Source organism: Peromyscus californicus, unplaced genomic scaffold, assembly GCF_007827085.1.
Source record: "Peromyscus californicus insignis strain IS unplaced genomic scaffold, ASM782708v3 Scaffold_1__1_contigs__length_55948999, whole genome shotgun sequence".
Classification (NCBI taxonomy): domain Eukaryota; kingdom Metazoa; phylum Chordata; class Mammalia; order Rodentia; family Cricetidae; genus Peromyscus; species Peromyscus californicus.
In genome coordinates, this window is record NW_026294492.1 from 17,802,403 (window position 1) to 17,826,688 (window position 24,286).

General features: G+C 52.8%; 1 protein-coding gene across 3 annotated transcripts in view; it reads left to right on the forward strand.

The window, feature by feature from the left end:
* Nucleotides 1-24,286, forward strand: part of Klhl29 (kelch like family member 29) — a 310,831-nt gene that overhangs the window by 280,951 nt on the left and 5,594 nt on the right. For all 3 annotated transcript variants that reach the window (XM_052745961.1, XM_052745960.1, XM_052745962.1), the window contains 8 exons: nt 2,704-2,842; nt 10,351-10,553; nt 11,881-12,140; nt 14,341-14,539; nt 14,687-14,869; nt 15,079-15,259; nt 22,374-22,567; nt 22,883-23,027. In XM_052745961.1, the coding sequence (XP_052601921.1) occupies nt 2,704-2,842; nt 10,351-10,553; nt 11,881-12,140; nt 14,341-14,539; nt 14,687-14,869; nt 15,079-15,259; nt 22,374-22,567; nt 22,883-23,027 (1,504 nt within the window). The remainder of the gene's footprint in view (nt 1-2,703; nt 2,843-10,350; nt 10,554-11,880; nt 12,141-14,340; nt 14,540-14,686; nt 14,870-15,078; nt 15,260-22,373; nt 22,568-22,882; nt 23,028-24,286) is intronic.

A 24,286-nucleotide genomic window follows, 5' to 3' on the forward strand; every position in this document is an offset into this window, starting at 1 on the left:
CAGTTGAGAATGCATATTGCTCTTCCAGAGGACCAGAGTTCAGTGGGCAGCACCACGTTAGGTGGTTCACAACTGCCTGTAACTCCAGCTACTGGGGATCTGGTGCCCTCTTCTGGTCTCTGCAGGTACCTACACTCATGTGGGGAGACACAAACACACACACTTAGAGCTTTAAAATATTTTTCAAAATTTCCAAGAGTTTCGGATCCTCCCCTGAACTTGTCCACTGCCTTTACCTCCACCCATCTCTTCACTCCTAAATGACATCATCCACCAGACTCACTCAGCTGCAGGCCCTGTAAGAATCCCAGCATCACAAGTTACAGGTACCCTGCCTGGCCCCACAGGTCCTCCTCCCTGAGCCCCAGCCCAGGCCTCTCACTACCACCTGTGCCTTACCACCTCTTTCTCGACAGGCTTACCCCAAACCAAACTGTTCCTCCCGTCCCTTCCCTTTGCCCCCCTCCTATCCCATAGCAGCCGAGGCCCGAATGCTTTCTCTGCCCTCCAGTGTCCATTAGGCCTCTTCATCTTCCTGTGAGATCATGGGAGGACTCCACCATCAACGGTAGTTTGAATCTACTTCAGTGACACTGGACACAGTAGGTGCTAACCAGATGCGACATCATTAACTTTCAACAAGCAGGGCTGTTGGGAATCCGTTATTTTACCTTCTCAAGGCTGCGTATCTCCCAGAAGGCAGAGTTCAGGTTCCCCCTCAGTTCTGTCTCCAAACTCAAGGTCTGTGGATATAGGTTGTCTTCGTGCCTCCCATTGGGTTTCCTAAATCACTCTCATCCTGGCTGGCTGGCAGATTACTGGAGGTGGCGGCTAACCTCTCCACTTCCCTGCACACGAACCCCCGGCAGCACCCACATGCACACGAATGCTTCAGAATTAAGCTCAAGCTCCTTGGCACGGTTCTCACCTGCCAACTGAGGCGTTCCTGCCACTCTCTGGCTCACCTATGCCCACACCCTCCAGCCTTGTCTCTCTGTCCCGCTGAAGGTGGAGGGCCCAGCCGGACTTCCACATGCACACCTGTGAGCACGCTCCCAGAGTTCCAAGTCAGCTTACCGCCTGGTTAGGGGTCCACGGCTTAGCCTGACCTGTGGCTCACGGGGACAGTTCTACCACCTCAGTCCTCAGCAGAGCCCAAGCCCAGTGTATCCTTGCAAGGGAGGGCCCGCCGGACTGCCAAGGCCCACTAATCCTATTCTCATCCCTGAGCTGGACTAGGTCATGTGACCCCACTGGTCTCTGTTGAAAGATAGAGAGGCTCAGAAAAAGATAGAAGACCGGCCACAGGCTGGGGTAACTCACCCAGGGACACCTAACCACCCTTGTGAAGAAGACAGAATAAGAAATAGGGCTTAGGGGTATCTCAGCATTCAACTGGCACTGACCCTGTGTTCAGGCGTGAAGTAGGGGACACCGGAGGGTAATTCTAGAAAAGCTTCAAGTGGCGGTAGTAAGGGGACTTTCCTGTCATTACATGTCTGATGACAGCCTAAGTCGCCCCGACACAAGGGTCTAGGCTTCTGATGTCCAGCCACAATATATGGCAAAGCATGAGGGGCCCTGACTGCAGCCAGATGTGGTGGGGCTAGTGAGAAACGACGGTCATCCAGAGGCCCTAACATCAGCCTGGGGAAAAAAAATACACCTTAGTTAAATAGGCTGGCTGGCGGGCTCTTCTCTCCTCCTCCCTTCTAGCTGTTGGGGTGGGTCTGGGAGAAGATGTTGACATCCCTAGGTCTGGAGCCCACAGGCCTGGAATTCTGTCTGTGCCAGCCCAGGTGGCCAAGACTCCAGGCAAAGGTAGGTATACACTGGGGCAGAAAATAACCCCCAAGCCCCTTCTCTTAAGACCTATAGAGGCTGTAAAGCAGCTTCCCGTTGTCAAAGGCACAGGCAAGGCTGGGCGTCCTGGAAGGCTAGCCTAGAAAATGGGGCTGATGCAGAGAAACACCCCCCACCCAACCCTATCCTACCCCACCCCACCCTACCCCACGCTTGCTTGCTTGACCCCAGAAGCCCCCAAAAGTGTGAGATGGAAGGAGGCACTTGCCAAGCCCTCGTTGGGCCCTTCTGTTCTCTGGCTTCCCTTCCCAGGAAACTTGTTCCACGCCGTGGCTTGAGTGTCTAACAGAAGGGATGCTGTTTTTACAGGGTTGGTGGGCTTTTGTTCCTCTGAACCACGTCCGGCCCGTCTTCCATCACAATGCCACGCTTTACTCGATACATCGGCACCACTGGCATTTGGAGACCTTATTCCATGGTTTTAGGATAGATTTTGGTTTTTTTTTTTTTCCTAAGCTGTTTGTGGTATTTTCTGTTTGCAATTGTCAGTATGGGAATCTTTCCCTGCTCTGCTCCCTGATCTTTCAATATCTGGGTTTGATTTTTTTTTTTAAATCATATCCGGGTTTTTTTGTTTTGTTTTGTTTTTGCTTTTCTAAGTTGTTAGTCCCTTGGTTATGTAGCCCCTCCCAGTGGCTGCTTGTTCACGCATTGTTTGTGATCTCTCTTTGACTGTCGGTGTTCAGCCAGCCTTGCCAAGAAACGATATCAAGTTATTTCTATTTCTCTACTTCTTGAAAAAAAAATTTAATTAAAAATAAAAATAAATAAATAAAAAAATTAAAAAAAAAAAAACCTCTTAATGGGAACCTGGCCCTGTCTGTCTTCTCTACTCTGCAGAGATGTTGAAGGAATTGAACCAGCAGCGACGAGCGAAAGCGTTTACAGACCTGAAAATTGTTGTAGAAGGCAGAGAGTTTGAAGTCCACCAAAATGTTCTAGCTTCCTGCAGCTTGTATTTCAAGGACCTGATTCAAAGGTTTGCCTTCCTTCCAGCTGTGCTCGGGTCTGTTCCTTCGTAGGACGCTTTTGTGTGGCTTTTCTCCTCTCCCCTCTCTTACAGGTTCCTGAAGCGTGACTCCCTGTCACAGAGCCAGTAGCCATCTCTCTTCCCCCCCCCCCCCAGTGCCCACACACGAGCACACATACACACACGCGCGCGCACATGCATGCACACACACACACACACACACACACACACACACACACAGAGCAGCCGCTGCCCTTGCCCCCACACACGGCCTCACGGGCCACCAGGAGCTAGCCCACAGTAGGCCACACACATACCCCAAGCCCCATGTTCTTAGCAGAGCACAAGCCCTTCCTGAGACTAAGAGAACTATAGACTCCGTTTGAAGGGACCATTTCATACTGCTCCATCCCTCAGGGTCCCCAGATCCATCACCACCACTGTGGATGGTGTGGACCCAGTACCAGGAAAGCCTATTATTGAGCAGGCCATGCCCACAGAGGGACACCAGGCACCCCAGGAACGGCTCCTCCCCAGCCTGAGTCAGGGAGAAGAGTGTGTAGGCCAAGCCTCATGCTTGAACCCTGGGCACTAAGTGCAGACCAGGTGTGTCCTAAACACGGTCTCTCAGCCTTCACCTTCCCTCAGCCCACCCTGGCCCCATCTGGCCATTTTTCATTTCTACCTGGATCGATGTGATCGGTGCCTGAATATCTTTGTTTTTCCATTTCGTTAATTTTAAAATTGAATAATTGGTTTTTTTTTTTTTTTTTGGCTGTTTCATACCCTTGCAAAGATGTCAGGGCCACCTCCTAGCTCCTTAGTGAGGGAGAGCAGCCGAGGGGCCAGCCCAGGGTAACTCTCACGTTTCTCTCACCCATCAGCAGATTAATGCCGCTGCTCATTTTGCCTTGCAGCCTCTCCGGGGCGGACGCTGAGCCTGGACAGAGCTCAGAGTGGGAGGACAGGACCTCTGCTTGCTTTCCAATGCTGTGTTTGGACTTGCCAACTAACCCCAGAGCGACTGTGTTTTGTTTCAGGATGGCATCTCTTTTCCTGTCCCTTGTGTCCTTTGGCATAGGGCCAGGCCGCCGGGTGTGTGAGGTCCCACTCAGCCTCACTGGCCCTGTGCCACACAGGAGGGGCAGGCTCCTTGTGACATTCCCATTTCCTGGACAACTCCGTCTCCTGCCCCCCACCCCGTGCTTAGGTTCTGTGTATCTGAGGGATTAGAGAGACACGTCTCAGGGAAGAGGTGTCCAGTGACTTCTCCAGTCCAGGGGCACTTTGGGAACCGTGGCTAGCACCTGGCTGCAGGAACATAGCTAAATAATCTGGGACCTTGGGCCCTGATCCAAATGGGCTACAGAATAGTGAAGTAAAAGTAGAGCAGTGGTCCAGCCCTGGACTAGAACCATGTGGGGAAAGGAAGCCTTTAAGTGCCTTTGAAGAGACATTAAAGCCAAACTCCCCCTCACAACAGGAAGGAAGACTCCGATAGGTAGGATCCTTCTTAGACGGAGGAGGAGGAGGAGGAGGAGGAGGAGGAGGAGGAGGAAGGCCCTTCCAGACAAGGAGGGCAGGGACGAAAACAGATATGAACCAAGGACAGGAACAGGTGGCCTCCCCAGAGGCAGATGTGAGCAGGCCCTGCCTTCCCACTGACCTCCCGGGCTTGCTGTGAGGTGAGGAGGAGGTGCCCAACGACATCAGTAGCTCTGATGGGAAAGGAGTTGCTGGGAGAAAGAGGGAGTCAGGAGACCTGGGTCCTACACTTGACTCTGACACTCATCCTGTGACTCGGGTCTGGCCACACCCTCGCTCTCAGGCCTCAGGCTTTATCACCTGTAAACCAGAAGTTGGTCACAAATGATGTTGAAGGTGACAGTCAGTGGATGGACAAGACCAACCTGGTGAGGCTTCTTTACAAGTTTGAATGCCAGGACATGAGAGGAGGTGGTGTCAGGGTCCTAAGGGAAGAGCGCACTAGTCAACAGTCTACTGTCAGAGGGGAGCTGGGGAAGATGGCCAGGAGAGCACAGGGCACGCTGTGCTTTTGGAGCCTTAAGGGCACCCAAGTCCCTTAGTGGGAGGTAGTCAGGCATGAAGTAACTTCAGGAAGCGAAAGAGAAGTTGAAGCCGTGTTTGTCTGCAGCCATTTTGAATCTCCTTTCTCTGTCCTGGCCACACAGGGTCCATGTTGCCATTCATGCTGATGGCTGGGAAAAAAAAAAAATTGCTTTTGAAGGAGGGAAGCAAGATCTTCCCAGGAGGATGTTACCTTTGTGAGCCACATGGCCCCCAAATTCTTCATAGTCAGAGAGCAGTTAATGTCACCATGTTTTAGTCCCCTTCACATCAGTGACCCTGGAGCCTTAACATACGGTGGTTGGAACAGCCAGGATAAAGTGGGCGAGGGGCTCCTTTTCAGGGGCTGTCGTCTTAAGAGGTGAAGAAGTAGGGCAATCTGTGTCTCGGAGCTTTTATGGGTCAATACTGATCTGCCCCGGCTGAGCTCTGTCAGAGCAGGGGACACCCACCCCTGCCCCCTTGCTGTACACCGCAGACTTGGAAATTCAAGCAGGGTTCCTTTCCACCACCAACCTAGGTCATGTGTCCACACGGCTCCATCCCCATTCTCAGTGTGACCCGCCTTTCCTGGAGCCCTGGGAGGGACATATAGGAAATCTCATTCCTCTCTGCAAACAGGCAGGGTCTCTCCTGGGCCAAAGCCGCTCCATCCAAAGTCCTCAGCAACAGATAGCACATGAATCAGGAAAGGGAAGCATGAAACAGACTAAGAGGAACCAGGTCATAAGCTTTGCTTTAAGCCTGGCCAGACAGACAGAGACACACACACACACACACACACACACACACACACACACACACACACACACACACACACGGTATCAATGTGAGACTGAGCAGAAAAGCTGGGTCTGCCCAGTGTGGCCTCCCAGACAGCAGTCAAGTCTTTTCCAGGACCTCAGCTGCCTGGCAGTCCCAGGGGCCCTACCTTACCCAGGCTTTTTCCTCACAGGCTTCCATTGATGAGCTAATGTCTCTAAGCCATCCTTCACCACTCCCTCTTTTGACAAGATTGCCATCTGGTGATAAGAAGTTTTCTAGATATGTTAGCTTGAAGAGCTATGTTAGCTCGTATGGTTAGAATCCCCATTTCGCAGAGGAGGATCCTGAAGCCTCAGGCACTTAACTGACATACAGATGTTGTCTGATGCAGAAGCCCCTCTGACCATCCATTCTCTAACCCAGAAAACCAAACTGTGCTTTCTGTTTGTAGGCAAAGTCTGTGAGGGAGAAACGGGAAGTCTCAGGGCTGACACCATGTACAAGTAGTGGGGTGCGTGCAGTGTACATGTGATGTTAGGGACCCTGGCCACAAAAGCCTGCCAAGGAGGACAGAATTCTCCTTTAAGACAGGCACTTGTGTACAGACCTGCAAAGGGACTGGGCCCTTTAGATGAGGCCTGGAGGCCAAGGAGCCCTTGGATGGGAGGCTAGCAACAAGCCAAGGGCCAAACAGAACCCACAGGCCTGCTCAGCCTGACCTTTGGTTAGCCAACCTGAGTCCATAGGGTGATCAGCGGGGAAACTGAGAGGCAGGGGCTGGGGAGGACAAAGGGTTGAGGCACTGCCTTCAAGAGAATAGCAGAGACAAAAATATTGAGGTACAACCTTGGGGTGATTATTGGGGTGTTCCTCCTTCCCTTATCTGCTCACATACTTGGAGAGAATCCAGCAGTGGCCCTTAGGGTCGGACTCCCAGGCCTGAGGCTGCATCTCACCCCTTGCCTGCATCATCTGCCCTGGCTTTTCTTCTTTGGCCCATGGCAAAGTCCCTTCATTTACCCTCTGGGCACAGAGAATGTCTCAGGATGCACAGATGCCGTAGAAATATTAATCACGGCCAGTCACTTCCACTTAATGCCTAGGCTAGAGCCCCCATCAGGGAGGATGTGACTTTCTTTCTTAAAGATGGCAGTGATGGCTCCTACCATCCCTGGCACTTCCCAGCATGTCTCTAAATCAAGGTGTGGGGGAAAAAAAAGCCCAGCGCCTAAGAAAACCTGACCCTCATCATACCAAAGAGGACAGAGACCTGAGCGTGAGAGCTGAAGGCCTCACCTCACAACAGAGCCTATTGACCATGTATGATATGTGAATTCTATTCTCTTTCACTTTTGGATGAAAACAATTCACTGATTTTTTTCCTAACCTGATTTTCACAAAGCTTAATGCTAAGCTCTGGGCTTCTCCTTCCTTCTTCAGCCGTGATGTGGGAGGCTAGAGTGGATACTGACTCAGTGGCCCACCTCACCAACTGACATGGAGCTTTTCATGTACCAGTGCAGGTACACACCCTGTACCTCTTTCCCCAGGTGCCTGTCCCCCTTCTCATCTAGAACACACAGGTGTGCCTTGAAAACAAGGCAACAAGAAGAGGGATTGACGCCTCTTAGGGGTCAGCAGCATGATGGAGACCAGATCCATCATTGCCTTGCCTCCTCTCAAAAAGTGGTCCAAGGCCTGCCAAAGTCCACAGGACCCAGTGAGGCCTGGGTATACACAAACCCAGTGCTCTGAAGCTAATGACATGGGGCAGGGGAGGAATCCCGTCAGAAGGATGGAGCAGAGTGCCAACTGTATCCATTCACCATTGCCCTACACTTCCAGACAGTACCCAATTCCAGTGTGCATTGTGCAAACACCTGGTCACAGAGGCAGATGAGGAGGGGGGCAACTTATCCCAGAGGAGTTCTCTGCTCAAAGTGTGTTCTCCAAGATCTGACTAGTCGAAGATAGGCATCTCTGACACATCCATAGACCCAGCCTTGCTGTACCTAGGAACTGTACCTAGGAACCTGAACTCTCCTGGGCAGCCCCGCTTGGAAGAAAGTAACTTCATGCAGCGCTAGTCTCCTGCTGGAACCCTCAGACAGTGTGTGCTGGGGCACCACACTTCTGCCATGCCCCCAAGATTGAGAATCACAGTGTTACTATAGTCTATTTTTGTGGTTCTGTACATCCTTGTACCATTGTGTCATGACCCTCAGGGGCCAGCTGCCCCCTCAAGAACCAGCTTAGGGCAGGATATTCGTCACACCCATGACAGATGCAGTGTTATAGCCATGATCGGAGTTACCCATCCCTAGGAGACCTCTGCTCAGAGTGAAGAGACATAAGGAGTGCTAGGTAGATGCCTACATTCATCTGATGATTGGAAACACTCATTACCAGCCTTTTGGGGCCCTTGCAATTCTCTGAACTACACATCAACCATACAGTTAATACCACCTGTGTGCCAAGGTAGGGTATCCAGACTCCAATGCCTCCTCTAGACCTTTGAACTAGGCTACTAAGACCGACCCATGTAGCCAAGTAGAAGGGGCTAGCTTTTCCAGTCCCAAGAGCCTCCAGCACCCTCCTCTTGCACATCATTTTCCCAATAGAGACAGCCACAGCCATGCAGTCTATGGCCAAGGTCCCCTCGATTTAACGTCATTACCAACGCTCTCCAATGCTTACCCCTCCTTCCTGGTACACTTCACAGTGTAGGCAGGTCTATCCCCAAAACACTCTCCAGGCTCAGCTTTGAGGAGCCACAGGCAGTCACCAGCAGTGTGGCAAGACTAGCCCTTTATAACTATAATTCCAGCACGGGGTCAGCCAGGGTCATGTGTGTCTATACCCTCAAGACCTACCTCAGCTCTTCACTGGGTTGAGAGCCTCTGTCTGAGGACTCAGACACACGGAGAGGGCCATTGTTGGTGGCAGCAGTAAAAGGAACCTTGAGGAAAGGTGAGAAGCCCGTGTGGACTCCATCAGCCCTACCACACTGTGGCCCAGCATGACTTCTACAGAGCCTAAGGAAGTACCAAGGAAAGGCTAGTCGGTTAGGATGAACACATAGGCAGCAAAGACTTGGAGCAAGAAAGTTGACCAGATAGCTTGAGACCTGGGAATAATCGGAATTTATGGAGTCTCTAGGGGCCATTTGAGAGCTAACCAATTTTTACACCTAACAAAGGCATCCAAGCCTGGGACTCCATCTCAGCAGTAAAACACAGGTGTGTGAAGTCACTTAAGCACTGAGTGAGCATGTGCCTGAGAGGCTCAGGATATCTGCCTGTCAGTGGCAAAGCAGGGTACCCAGGTCCCTTCGCTCCCTACTAGCGCTCTGTCCACTCACCCAGCAGCTATCCCAGGCCTCTTTGGTCAACCAGCTGCCCTCCCAGGCACTGGTACACCTCTCCTGCCTGCCCCGGGTGCACCTAAGAGACCAGTCTCAAGAGTCTTGGCCCCCGGCAGCGTTTGCAGAAGTCAGTGGGTAGGCAATGGAGCTCACTGCCCTGTCACAGCCCTGGTCAGGCCAGCCTCAGTGAGGGAAGCTGGGTCTGGTGAGAGGAGACCAACTAGGGTGGTCAGGTCAATGGCCTCTGAGAAACCTGCCTCCTGACTTAACGCTCTGGGTGTTGTTTTTTTTTATTATTTTTTTTTCTCCCGGCCTCCTGTATCGGTGTGTTCTGCCTCATCTTATCTGTTTCCTTCCAGGTCCAGCTGTAGGGAGCGGCTGCCAGGTCTTAGGAGCCTTTGCAATGGTTTTGTATTTCTGTAGACACCAGATATAAACATACTGATAATATTTGTGTCCCTCCCCTGCTCGCCACCCTAGTTCACAAGCCCGATGCACACTCTACACGCAGGCCACTCTGACCTCTGACCCCGTGTTCCATGTGGCAGGAGGGCATCCCCCCCCCGCCCCGGGCCAGGCCCCAGGTCATGGCTGCTGGCTGTCTGTGGCGGAAGTCCTTGGTTGTTACCCTCTCCCCTTCCCAGCTCTAAACATTCTGTCCGTCTATCTTGTCTTGTCTTCAGTTTCAAAGCAATGTCATGAAGGGCTTCCCTTCCATGCCTAAAAGGAAACAATATGTGTTTTTGTTTTTGTTTTTGGAGAGGTTGGGGTTGGGGGGGGGGACTTCGGGGGCAGCCTTCCAAGGCCTTGGGTCTTTGAGCCGGGCTCAAAAGGATGCCTCCTGATTGGCTAGGATGGCAGCCAATCAGGAGCCTTTGAGCCTCAGCCGGGAAGAGAGATTCTGCTGCTTGAGGCCGGAGGCCCTGCTTGCCAGGGCATGCTGGTACCCTTTGGTGTAGACACCAGGTCCAGCAGGTAGCTGAACCGTATTGTTTCCCTTTACGGCTAGTCCTGGTCCTTGTCCCCATCCACGGCTCATGCTTTTTGATTTGCATCTTTTTTTGCATGGACATGCCGAGTAGTGATAAGCAGGGTTTTCTGTTCTCTGGGGCGCCTCTGGTCAGACCTTCTCTTCCAGATCCTGTGTCAGGCCCTTAGGTTCAGGTGTGTCATTGCTGTGTCCTTTGAGTCCTAAGACGAAGGGCGTGACTTGAGGTGTGCAGGGAGCTCTGGCCCTGTGAGGAAGCGGCAGTGGCCTCAGGGGTGGCAGGTGAGGACACCCCTGGTCTCTGTGCCTTAGGTCAGTGCAGGACGGCAGCCAGGGCGGCCGGGAGAAGCTGGAACTGGTGCTCTCGAACCTGCAGGCTGATGTCCTCGAGTTACTGCTGGAATTCGTCTACACCGGCTCGCTGGTCATCGACTCCGCCAACGCCAAGACCCTGCTCGAGGCGGCCAGCAAGTTCCAGTTCCACACCTTCTGCAAAGTCTGCGTGTCCTTTCTCGGTGAGCTCGCCAGGGGGGCCTCTACATCACGTGGAGAACGTGGTGCAGATGCATGAACAATTCCCAGCCAGGAAGAACTGAGTGAGGAGGACTTTGTGTGTCCCCCAGAGTGTGCTGGGATATCCAGATTTCACCTGAGCATATGGGTGACTTGATGGACTGGCATGTACTGAAGGGGCCACTGTGGCCTTGCCGGAACCAGTGGCCCTTAGGATATGTAAACAGCCTGTGCAGGCAGGGAACCTGACCACTGTGCCCTGGCCTCTAAGCCCTGAATGAATCAACCATGCCATCTGTTCCCCTTCAACATATCGGTTCCTGGGCCACACAGATGCATGGACAAGCCAGTGCATCTGATCTAACCCTTGGAATCCCAGAGCTGGTTTTCTGCAAGACGTGGATATTGGTGATGGGCTCACCTTCCAGACTTCCTGCCTAGAGAGTGCTTGCTTTACAGTTTGGTGCTGCTCAGCTCTGCTGGGAGTTGTGGAGTAAGGGGGGGTCAAGGACAGCCTCACACACACCATATCATATATAATATATATACATATATATATTATTTATATAATATATACACACACATATATATGACACATGCATACATACATACACACACACACACACACACACATATAAATACAGAGCCTGGGTACGGTATACAGAAAGGAAAGCTAGAGTTTGGGAGATCAGTGAGGGCTGCTGAAGGAGCTAATTAATCCAGGGGGGTCAGGCACCATAACGACAGGATGGGGCACACACCTAGTTCTAGAAAAGAGCCATTAGCTAGATTTTAGAAGAGCCAGCTACCAGACCCCAGGTTCTAGATGGTAGACTAAAGGAATCTAAGGGCCATGGGAGACAGCGGATTGACATGTGAGGGCTACTGTGTTACAAGATTTAAGAAAAGGTGTCTGTGACCTCAGTCATGCCTGTCATGATGGAAGACACCTTAAGTTTCAAAGTGGCTGCTACCCACAGCCCAGGCCCAAATCCTGAGGCCCCAGCCCCCCCCTCCACAGTCAGGGAGGCAGGCAGCTGATGCCATCCCTCACAGCTGTGGTTTTCTGCTATGGTCTGCAGGGGTAGAACTAGGCCCTGGGAGGCCCACAGGAGTCAGGGCAGAGGGAAACCCGGGGAACGGATCTGAGGCTCAGAGTCACAGGAGGTAGGCGGATGACCATGGATGCTAGAGGCAGGTCACCAGGAAATGGATTGGGTTCAGAGGAAGAGCCAGGGATGATGACGGGAACAAGAGGCGATCCTTTCAGGCCATCCCGGATCAGTGACCATTCGCTCTCCCCCCCACCCCCCACCCTGCTCCCCCTAGAGAAGCAGCTGACCGCCAGCAACTGCCTGGGTGTGCTGGCCATGGCTGAGGCCATGCAGTGTGGCGAGCTCTACCACATGGCCAAGGCCTTCGCGCTGCAGATCTTCCCCGAGGTGGCGGCCCAGGAGGAGATCCTCAGCATCTCGAAGGATGACTTCATCGCCTACGTCTCCAATGACAGTCTCAACACCAAGGCCGAGGAGCTGGTCTATGAAACTGTCATCAGGTGGATCAAGAAGGACCCAGCAGCACGGGCGCAGGTAGGTAGGCCTGCTGCACCCAGTCCCTGCAGGGGTGGGGTCTGCTGTAAGGGTGGAGGAGGGGGAAGGGGGAAGGGCTGCATGTCTCAACAGCGAGGATTGTATAGGAGTCGGAAATAATGAGAGGGAGTCTAGTACATACACACAAACATACATACACACACACACACACCCCTACTTCCACATTTTTTTTTTTTTTTTTTTTTTTTTGGTTTTTCGAGACAGGGTTTCTCTGTGTAGCTTTGCGCCTTTCCTGGATCTCGCTCTGTAGACCAGGCTGGCCTCCAACTCACAGAGATCCGCCTGGCTCTGCCTCCCCAGTCCTGGAATTAAAGGCATGCGCCACCACTGCCCGGCTTACACCTCCACTCTTAACGACCTCCACTCCACCGACAGTCTCCGGGTTTGCCAAGGCAACACAGGGTGTGGGTGGGAGGTACCGGGGTTCTTCGCAGGAAAGTGGGTGCCTGAGCAGGGTATATGGGACCCCTGGAGGTCAGAGCACATGCTCTGGCTGTCAAGTGGGTGGAGAGCAAACAGAGACCGTTCTGGAAGTGGGGAAACGACTGAGGGTACGACAGGAGAGAACGTGAGGTTCCCAGAGGAGACAGGAAACACCAGAGTGTCCATTCACAGGAGAAAAGAAAATGCAGCAGTATCCCCAGATAGTCACCTGAGTCTCGGGGAGCTGATAGGCCCCAACGGGAGGCCCTGCGCAGAAGGGGATTGCCACTGGCTATTGTAGGAAGGAGCTGGAAAGTCGGGGCAGCTGCAGGAAACCCTTGGGAGGGCCAGCATAGAAAACAGCAAATGGGGACAATGATGGAAGAGCGAGCCTAACCGGCTAGGACAGAGTCAGGGAAAGCAGACCCCAGAACACGCCGAAGCCATCCAGTGATGGATCCGAAAGGCGCTCACGTTTCATCGGGCATAAAAAGGACACGGCCGAGTACGGTAACACATGCCTCTTATTCCAGCTCTGGGAAGTAGAAGCAGGAAGACTAGGGGTATTCAAAGCCGGACTTGACTGCATAGTGAGCGCTTCAGCCTGGGCTATAAGAAACTCTGACTCAAGGGAAGGAAGGGGAGGTGGGAAACAGGGGAGGGGAGGGGAAGATTGGAGACAAGGATGAGAGAGATATGGATAGCTCCCTGCCCCACCTCAACCCACCACTGGGTCCTTAGGGTCCATGAGAAGTGGGTTCCGCATTTGATCAGGTTGGCAGGAAGCATTTTTTTAAAAACAGAGAAAGGAATTGGAGTTGTGTAGCTAAGGACAGTAACTGCTATCCATAGTTCTCTATGACCCTCACGTCTACATCCACAGCCCAGAGTGTGGTATGGGCTCAGTCAGGCTTGCCCAGAGACCCTGGTCTCCCTGCTTCCCGTCTGCTAACTGCTGCATCCCTCCAAAAAGACCCTTTGCACCCAAGAATAAGCCCCATGTCACTCTTCAAACGTCACATCCCTTTCCACTCTCCCATGCCTCCGGATGTCCTCCCCCACCTCCCAGCCCGCAGCTCTCCCACCGCCAACATCATCTCCCCAGCGACACCGTCACATCCACAGCCCTGGCTAAACCCCGGTGGGAAGTAGGGTCTCATCAGCCTCCGTGGCTGCAGTAACAAGCTTAACATGTGGTATCTATTGGCTCCCAATTACTCCTGCCAGTCATTCTCCAGACGAAACCCAAGTGGGTGGAGTGGTGAGCGGTTTGCCCATCGCAGGGGAAGTTCCCATCAATTCAGGAAAAGCCTTGAGTGAAGGATAAGAGGGTCCAGAAGCCAAGATGAGACAAGGTGACGCTACTGAGGAGCTGCAAGTACTAAGGACACACAGGTGTCTCTGTCACCTGACAGTCATCTTCTCATTTAAGTTCTTCTGGGCCCTCCCACCTGGTTCCTGTCACACTCCCACCTCTTCCAGACGCAAGACGCCTGCTCTCCTGGTGTCAATCGCCTGGCAGTATGATGTGCAGTCAGGATCCATAGATGGGGGGGTGGAGACGAGAGGCTGGAGGGATGGAGAGAGAGGCTAGCCTGGGGCCAGCTGTGGCCACCACGCCTCCGGTCAGCCCACCATGCCTCCTATCGTCTCTCGTATAACGGGCTGGAGTGTGTGCACTTCTAAGACACACCCCAGATGTGGGAAGTCCTTCTCCAGTCAGCTCTAAGCGGTGGCTTCCTCTTCTGTCCCACAGTACGCAGCAGAGCTCCTCGCGGCTGTCCGCCTCCCGTTCATCCACCCCAGCTATCTGCTCAACGTGGTGGACAATGAAGAACTTATCAAGTCATCGGAAGCATGCCGGGACCTGGTCAATGAGGCAAAACGCTACCACATGCTGCCCCATGCCCGGCAGGAGATGCAGACACCCCGCACCCGGCCCCGCCTCTCTGCAGGTATCATGGGACGTGCCCAAATTCCCCCCCCCTAATTGCATGGCATCGGCTGGCTCCAGGTGGTCCCCCACCCCCAGACAGGAGCCAGGCATAGATGATGACGAAGTGAGGGCGTGTCCCAAGGATGCCCATCCGTTGTCCCCGCAGGTGTGGCCGAGGTCATCGTTTTGGTTGGGGGCCGGCAGATGGTGGGGATGACCCAGCGCTCACTGGTGGCTGTCACCTGCTGGAATCCACAGAACAACAAGTGGTACCCCTTGGCCTCGCTGCCTTTCTATGACCGAGAGTTCTTCAGTGTAGTGAGTGCCGGGGACAACATCTACCTCTCAGGTGAGGCTCCCAAGGGCTGGGCAGGACCTGGGATGGGCTTCCCAAAGGGACCTCTGCCCACACACTGGGCTGAGGAAGGCCAAGGGCCCAGAGTGTCTATCTGGTTTGCCGAGGAAGCCTCCTGCCTCTGTCCGTGGAGCTGGGCATCCTGCCCTCAAGCCCTTCTTCAGCCCCCCGCCTGCTCTTTGTACCCCCCATACTGTCCACAGGTGGTATGGAATCAGGGGTGACGCTGGCGGATGTCTGGTGCTACATGTCCCTGTTGGATAACTGGAACCTGGTCTCCAGAATGACTGTCCCTCGCTGTCGCCACAACAGTCTCGTCTATGATGGGAAGATTTACACTCTCGGGGGACTTGGAGTGGCAGGCAACGTGGACCACGTGGAGAGGTAAGGCAGCCACAGTTCCTGAGCTGGCATCTCTCCAAGTCCCTTAACCCCAACATCACATCACGCCTCCCCCCTCCAACACCTACCTGACACCAGTGGCCTACAGATGGGCCCATTCTAAGCTCATCATGCGTAATAAAAGGAAGGGAACACAAGAGGTGAGCTCGTGAGTCACAGTGAGAGAGGACATTCTTGTCAACATCCATTCAGGTATAACAGGTATAGCCCAAGGTCCAATCATGGAAGGACAGGAGTGAGCTTGGCTAGCGGGACACAGTAGACTGCAAGTACCAGCCCAGAGACATCTCAGAAATCAGAAGAAAAGCTGGAATCCATGTCCCAAGTATGGGCCATGCCAGTGGTTGTACCACTTTGTTCCTGCCAAGCAAGGGGTGCACGCACCCTTCCTGCCTCCCACACATGCCAGGGAAATTGGTAGGAGCACAGGGAAGAGACACCACCCACCAACTAAGCAATGTAAGGGTACAGTCTGGCTAGCCCTCTAGAGTTCTCCCGAGGAAAACTAGGAGCCAGTGAGCTCCAGATCCGAGGTTAGCCTGTCCTTTGTTACAAGTCCCAGGCTGTCTCCCGACCCGGACCCCAGCCAGGCTGTTGAGGATGTGGTGTAAGTCAGGCATATAGGCCTGAGGGCCAGAGGCTGGAGCGGGTACTGCCCTAGGAGAAAATGCCAAGATCCTTTCCTGCTCCGAGCCAGGGAGACTGCTCTCCTAAGAGACTGGGCAGATCACCTAGAAAAAAGATGCTTGGGACCTGTTTGAGAGGACCGTTAGCACAAGACCACCTCAGTCTTGCTTCAGAAGAAACTGGTGCCCCAGAGAATGATACACGAAGCTGACCCCCAGCCTCAGGTAACAGCCCCACTTATGATCAGTAAATCCTAACTCTTTCCCCTACCATGGCTCACACCGTTAGCTGCCACCAGAAAGCGGACTTTGCAATGTGACATCCTTCTGCCGGTGAAGCCACACATAACCCTCAATTCGAATTTTTTCTTCCCCCTGGGTGGCTAATTGGACACTTGATGAATGTTCCAGCAAGGACGGGTTTCAGAGGGAGACAGGTTCTGAATGTTCACTGTGGGCTTTTAAGTCCCCCAAGTGGAGCCAGAGACGGCTTGGTAACAACATTTAATTGTCATATTGATTTGATGATAATGGGAAATCCCCAGGTGATTATGAGCATATTAATACTGTGCTTGGACTCAGACTAGCCCTAACACCGGGGGGTCTTCAGCATGACCTGCTGCACGTCCAGGTGGACCCCTACGCTCCCCCAGAAGCATCAGCTTCCAGTCATTTGTCAACCAATAATAAACACATGAGCAAGGCGACATTTTTCCATGTAGGAGTCCGCCGCACTGGATGTCATCCTGCTTTGCTTCCGTCAGCTATTTTTAATCTCCTAAAATGCTGATTACTCATTTTGCAAAGTTCTACTTGTTGATAAATACAGGGATTTGTTAAAAGATCAAACGCACTGATGGAGGGAGAGGGGGAGAGAGAGAGAGAGAGAGAGAGAGAGAAGCTCACATCCTCTTTCCTTGGGCCCTGAAGCAGTTCTTCAAGGCCCCAAGGGGGCTGCTGCCCATACTGGCCCTTCCCTAAGGAGCTCAGCCTTCCAGATAACTGGAAAATAAATGTCGGCGCCAGGCACCTGAGACTTAAGTCCACCCCCACCCCCACCCCCGGTGGCCCACTGGATGGAAGAGCAGCTGGGGAGCACAGAGAAGCTGAGGGACCCTGAGTGCTCCCTCGGCCCATCATCTGTGCTTGTAAGCTAGGACAAAGACTAGAAGACCCCTAGGTGGTACCCATGCAAGGGGGTAGAGAGCATGTAGGGGAAGAGGCACCCAGTAGCTACCCAAGGAGCAGACCCCTTTGGGTGAGACAGTCTCTGTGCCACACGGCAGCGGTGATAACAATTCAGGGTGACAGGAAGGTCAGTGTAATGGGGACAGACATGAGGGTGCTTTGTTCCACAGCAAGCACTAATGGTACAAATTGCTATTATATTGATAATGAATGAGATATACGGTGTATTATAATTATATTACATTACTGTGTTACAGGAATAGAGCAAGATTACATAATTATAGATTAAAACAACAGCGCCATAGACAAACCTGTATTATATCATTATATAAATAACTGGGTCTAATATTTTACAGCAATATATTGCAGGAGCTGTGGTTACCGCATAAATGATAGCGGAACGCCTCACGCGGCTAGGTCATTTGCATGTCATTAGCATATCCTTCTTACGCAGGAAGCTGACAGATTGAGCTGACGGGAGGGCTCATGGCTTGGCAATCAGCCACCTGGAATAACAAACTCTCAGGAAATTTGTGTTTGGCGGAATGTGTCATTATGCCGGAAGACTGAGGGCTAACAACCACATAATCTTTCTCATCCCCCAGCTCTTTCTGTGGGAGCTCTTTGGCTTGCTGCCATATTGGCTTAAAAAAAAAACAAAAAACAGGTATCTGAACTCTGACTCTACCCCAAAAAGACACTCCATTACGTATTAGCTATATATCATCCATCTACGACTGAATAGCATCAGTCCTGGCTGCCCCATAGAGACTTTGGCATATCCAAGTCCAGAAGTAGATATCACTTGGCAGAATGTCCCTTCCCCATACACTCAAGAACCAGAAACACGGTCCACATAAGACCCTCTTCCCAGAGCGCCCAGCTCTGAGCTAATGATGGCTCTTGTCCAAAGGAGGCTCATAGCGGGAGCATGACAGGCGTGTGCTGGTCATAGCCATGTGCTAACCAAAATCTCTGGTGTCACAGTGAGCAAACTCGGGCCCATGCTTTGGGCGCAGACACATATGGAGTGGGGAGCCACAGATGTACCCTGCTGGTAGGTCTACAGTAAATGTTGGGGCAGCTACAGTCAAGCAGGAGCATTGAGGGCAGCTAGGTCCTTGGAACACGGAACAGAAATGCTGGCGAGTAGGTTGGTGGAGCTTGTCCTCCAAAAGCCAACCACAGGGACAGCAACCCCTTGGCCAGCCTGCTTCGTTCCGGTTCTGCTCATCCCAGCAGCTGTTTCCTGCCTTCCTTTTCCTCCACGTGTCTGGACCTCCCCATCCTCTCACTGTGCTGCTTCATCATCCTGCACTGTATGTGAAGCAGATCTGTCCAGCCCTATTCTTTGCCTTCTCCTCCCCGTCTCCCTGGGGCTGGAAAGGAAAATCCTAGCATCGTACCGTGGTCCTTCTACACACTGGAGACTCAAGCCTCCAGCCAGCCCGACATGCGGCAAGGCACTCTTAGGGTCTGCCTTATCAGCCATTTCCTCTCAAAAGCAAGGGCTCTCCTCTCTCCTCAAAGCCCAGATTCCATACACAAGCTCCCTGACTACTTTTGGCCACCCCACCTCCTGCTTGCCAGAGTAAATGGGGCCCCGGATTGAGAACTCAAATGTTCTGGAGGTACAATATTTGCTTAGAGTTGCAGGCAGCCCTGGGTTTGATTCCCACCACTACATAAAGTAGGGATGGCTGTCCACATTTGTTAAGTGCAGCACCAGGGAGATCTCAGAGGTGACACTCATCCTTGGCTACTTAGGACGTACCAGATCAGCCTGGGGTTCACGGATCCCTCTCTCAACAAAAACACCAAACACCGTTCATGTCTCTCGGATAACTCCAGCAATGCGCCTGCAGCCGTGACATCCTTGACTTCCATTTTCCTTTCTCCTGTGCCCCTGCACACAACTCCTTTTAATTAGCATCTGCTCTACCTGCCAGAAGCCTTACAGGACCCAGGAGCCTTCAGTTCTTTGTCGCGTTCTACAAGGCAAATAACAGATCCAAACCATGGTGTGAGGGAGTATTGGTTGTAGTATTAAGGCCACTCCATGTAGTTAAAAGGGAGGTTTATTTTGTGAGGTAACTTACAAGTAAAGGGATAGATTACAGGGTCCGGGAAAGGTGTAGCGCAGTCCGGCAGTGTTCCCTGGAGAACTCTGCTCTGTCTACCTCCAGCATCCAGGATCCAGGAACCACGAGAGCTGGCACATCTGGATCTCAGGTCTTAAGGGCCCCTCTCTCGGCCCCGCCTTGTAGGTGTGACAGTTACCGGACGCCTACAATGGGGGTAGTACTTCCAGGTCAAAGCTGGAACAGCTACCCACTACAAGGGAGGGCTCAGGACTCTTCGGGGTTCCCTGTGATCCCCAGCTGTGTGTTCTTTCTCTCCTTCCTCTGTCTCCCTCCCTCCCTCCCCCATCTCTCAGTAGGATCTGTTACCCAGGCTAGCCTTAAACAACTCCGGGGTCAGCATCCGAGTGCTGGGACTCAGTTGTGCACCATCCTCTCTTGCTTATACTGCAAAGTCCCCCTGGTACCCACAGGGGACTCGTTTCAGGATGCCTGTAGACCCACGTTTGCAAGCGCTTTAGTCCTCATATAAAACGGTATGGTATCTACATACAAATACCTGTGCACAGCCTGCTGCAGACTCGAGGTACTTTACATCATTTCACACACCACTTACAATACCTCACACAATGCAAGTGCTATGTAAAGAGCCGTTATCCTGTATTGCTTTTGGAAATAATGGAAAATCTGTACGTGTTCGATACAGATACAGTTTTTTAGCTATTTCCTATGTACAACGGACTACATCTATGGATGCAGAATGCACAGATTTGGAGTCTGGCCATTTAACTTTTTGCTCATTCCCTTGGGCTTTATCCTATCTACACACACAAAAAACGTACTTAACACCCCCCCACCCCCGCCGCCATTAAAACAAAATCTGTGTTGTGCCAGAGTTCATTTCAATGGGCTCAGGAGAAGCGCCTGATAACATTTGGAGAACTGTGCAACCCAGTTATTATTAAAAATTAGAATTCCATCTTAACACACAGATAATCCACTCCTCACCATTCATCACTTCCTGGCTAGCCACGGTATTTTCCTGCTCTCTATTTGGGGTTTTACATGACTGTTGGAGCTGCATGTGGGGGAGAGAGTCTAGACAGCCGTGACCACAGCACAAAGGATCTTCTCCTGGACTCCCACATCCTGCTGATAGGGTCAGGCAAGTGGAAGGGCTTACATCACAGAAACCAGCAGGTGTTTCGAGGATGTTTTCCTCAGAGAGGTGGCTGGTAAACACTGGTGAGCGTTCTACTTCACACACACACACACACACACACACACACACACACACACACACACACACACACACACACACACCGTCCCCGGATTCCATGTTCCTTTCTGAGAACCCCCATCTCTGCCCTCTTCATGGCTCAGGTTCCTCAGAGAGAAGTCTGCGTCTGCTGCCACCGTCTCCAATGTACTGCCCTCTTTCACTCCGACACACAATGCCTTGTGTGCATCTCTTTTCACCTGTAGTGCCAGTGACGTCAAGAACACCATGACCTGCTCAAGACTTCATGCCTTAACCCCAACCCTCTCCCCCCCCCCCCCCGCCCCATCTACACGTGAGGTCCTCGGTCTTCAAGGCATAGTTGCTGACTGATGGATGGCCTGATATTGACTGCCCTCCAAGAGAGCGCTTCTCTACCCTTCACAGCCAACCTCCTCCCGACCCCCGCATGTCCTCAGCCTCAGGACCACCTGGACTCCCCAGGACATTCCTCAGCTCTCATGTCCGTCTTGTGCTGGTGACCCCCAAAGCGAACTATTCAACCCAGATCTGCATGCCCAGCTGTCCACTGCACAGCGCTGGCATGTACCCACAGACACCGATTACCATTGGACTCTTCCCTCTCCTCTAGCTGCCTCCCCAGTTCTTCCAATACAGAGAGAGAGACACCCGCCCAAGGCACCCCATGTAACCCTGCCCCTCTCAGCCACAACATCCCCACAGCCAATGCCCCTCTCCTCACCCTTCCCATGCCCTGTCCCTCACACTCCTCATCCTTCGACCCATCCATCACCTGCTTCTCATCAAGCTTCCTGTGGGTGATAAGTCCTCACGCGTCCAGCCTCCTCCCAGAAGTACCTTCCCCACCCTGCAGCCACAGTGGTCTCTCATCTCTTTTGACTGTGTTATTTCCCTGCTTAAACCCACAGGGCTTCCCCACTGCTCCCTACACGAAGTCCCTAAGCCTGGCACACAGAAGGCCTTCTAATCTACCCTCCCTCCAGCCATTCTGAACTACTCCAGATGTCCCTCAAATACCCTTGTGCCCACATTTGACCCTTCACCTTCAATTAGCTTCCTATCTGAGTCAGGCTTCCTGTTGCTGTGAAGAGACGCCATGACCTCAGCACCTCATATAACAGAAAACCTTTCACTGGGGTGGCTCACGTACAGTTCAGAGGTTTAGTCCATGATTGTCATGGCGAAAAGCAAAGCAGCGTGCAGGCAGACATGGTGCTGGGGAAGGAGCTGAGAATTCTTGCACCCCGACCCGAAGGCAACAGGAAGTGGTCTAAGACAATGGGTGTGGCTTGAGCATATATAAGACCTCAAAGCCCACCTCTACAGTGACGCACTTCCTCCAAGGCCACGCCTACTCCAACAAAGCCACACCCCCTAATAGTGCCACGCCCTTTGGGACCATTTTTTTTTTTTTCAAACCACGCTTTCCTGAACCCATTTGTGTCTGTCCAACCTCTGCCTGATATTAATAGCCCATTCACCCCTCCAGACCCAGCCCTGGGCCACTCTCCAGAGAGGCTTAACCTCACCTATGAGAGAAAGGGGGGGCACTGCTGTATGCATGTTGGCCCCCTCATCATCACGCCACACCGTCCTTCATGATCATTGGATTTTGCATGTTTGATGTGGCTGTCCTCCCTACTGGGCCAGCAGCTTCTTGAAGGCAGAAATAGTCTCCCCCAGCAGATTCCGGGTACACCATCACCACAGGGATGTTCATTATGTAAGCAAGGGCAGGATCTACACAGAGGCTGGCCAGGCAGCAAAAAGGCCCCACTGCAGCTCAAAAAGAGGCCTTTAGAACCAGTTTGGAGCAAGGCCTGGGTTCCCTGTGCCAGCGATGCTGAAGGCAGAAAGCAGACACTGGATTCCACCCAGGTGCTGCTTCCCTGGACTGTGGCCTGCATTGCACAAGGACACTCTCTCTCCCCTCTTCACAGGTACGACACCATCACTAACCAATGGGAGACGGTAGCCCCTCTGCCCAAGGCAGTGCACTCAGCCGCGGCCACCGTGTGTGGTGGCAAGGTCTACGTGTTTGGTGGGGTCAATGAGGCAGGCCGAGCCGCAGGCGTCCTTCAGTCCTACGTGCCACAGACCAACACGTGGAGCTTCATTGAGTCCCCAATGATCGGTAAGAATCTGGCCTCTCCTCAGTCCAGCCCAGTAGGGCACCCCGCAGTCCCACATCCCAGATAGAATCAGGCTAAGCCCGAAGAGTCTGCAGACTCAGGTCTAGCCGTGGGTAGTAGGTAGCCCCAAAGCCCAGGAGCAGCCGGGATGCCAGTACCTAGAAAAGGGCAAGCCAGTCAAGATTCGGGCTGCTCCTGTCCCCCAAGCCTGTCCTCAGGGCAATCAGTGCCATACTGATGTTGGGAATGCCGCTGGGAACAACAGGAGGGAGGCTATGACCACCTGCCTTGACCACCTGGTTCCGCCATCCTCACAGACAACAAGTATGCCCCTGCTGTCACCCTCAACGGCTTTGTGTTCATCCTGGGAGGATCTTACGCCCGAGCCACCACCATCTACGACCCGGAAAAGGGCAACATCAAGGCAGGCCCAAACATGAATCACTCTCGCCAGTTCTGCAGGTGAGGGGGGTACCTGAGCTGGGGTTGTGGAGGAGTGGGGACAGGGGAAGGGTGCATGGCTGAACCCACCAGAAGTGGGATTCCAAGGACTCGCCACCTCCCCACACCAAAACAACTGCAAACCTGGAGTGGTGGCCTTCCTCGCCCCATCCCTGCCACAGAAATGCATGTCAGGGCTAGAGTACAGTATGGCACCCCTAGGAGCAGCTGCGATCGGATCCTGTGATAGCAACTGGCCCAGGACCCCCAAACTGTGCCTCATAGGACCTCATCTCACACTGGAAGAGACATCAGTGCCACCCTCCCTTCAGTGAGAAGCAAGGCCAACTCTCTCTCTCCCAGGGTGCCTTCCAGAGGCAGGTAGGGATAATTGACCTCCTCATGAGGGGGATGCTCACATGTGTGAGCCCCATGCTGGCCCAGGCAAAGCACAAGATACTCAGAAGCTACCGACTTGCAAGCACATGGAGGAAGAGGAGGTAGAATGCAGATTGGCTCCGAGCACCCCGACCCCAGGTCCGTGAGACACCGGTCCTTGCCCTTCTGGCTGCCTCCTTTACCATTCTAAGAGGAACAGGAAAACGGAGAGGCAGGGCCAGACACTCTACTCTTGACAATGCCATAGTAGGTTCTTCCAGAGTCTCCTTGTTGACTATGCAGAGGCAATGACGAAGTTTTCAGTAATGGGAACAAGAAGCATTTATTGAGCGCCTGTTGTTTGCGTCGCTACCACAGAAGATAACTCTAACTCCCAGGATGTTGCTGCAACTTGGATACGTCGCTCCCCCAGCCCTAGAAAATTCTATCCTGCTCTGGTGTTTAGACCAGAGCACTGAACTGCGAGGCTCCTGGCGGAGTTCTGGTTCCTCGGGTTTTGAACGGTCCATCCCTCAGTACCACAACGGCAGTCACGGTCTGACTTTCCTGTGGCTGACAGTGATGTCCGGACTACTGAGTCAGTGAGGGAGGGGCCCATGTTTCACCCGAGACGATGAGTCACAGGAAACACTGAGTACCAGGGGTTGGGTGGGAGCGGGCCTTTGTGAGCGAGACAGGGAGATGGTCGGCGATACAAACGGGCCATGAAAGCCCAGAGTAGCGAGGAACCAGAAAGGAGCACTAGGGAAGCCGCAGTGTCGGATAAGGAATCTGGAGTCGAGATGTGTTCCGATCAGGACCTTGGAAATGTGAGTCGAGTCCTGGAAAACTTCTGGGTCCATTTTCAAGAAATAGTCAAGAAGAATTGGCCATTTGATGGA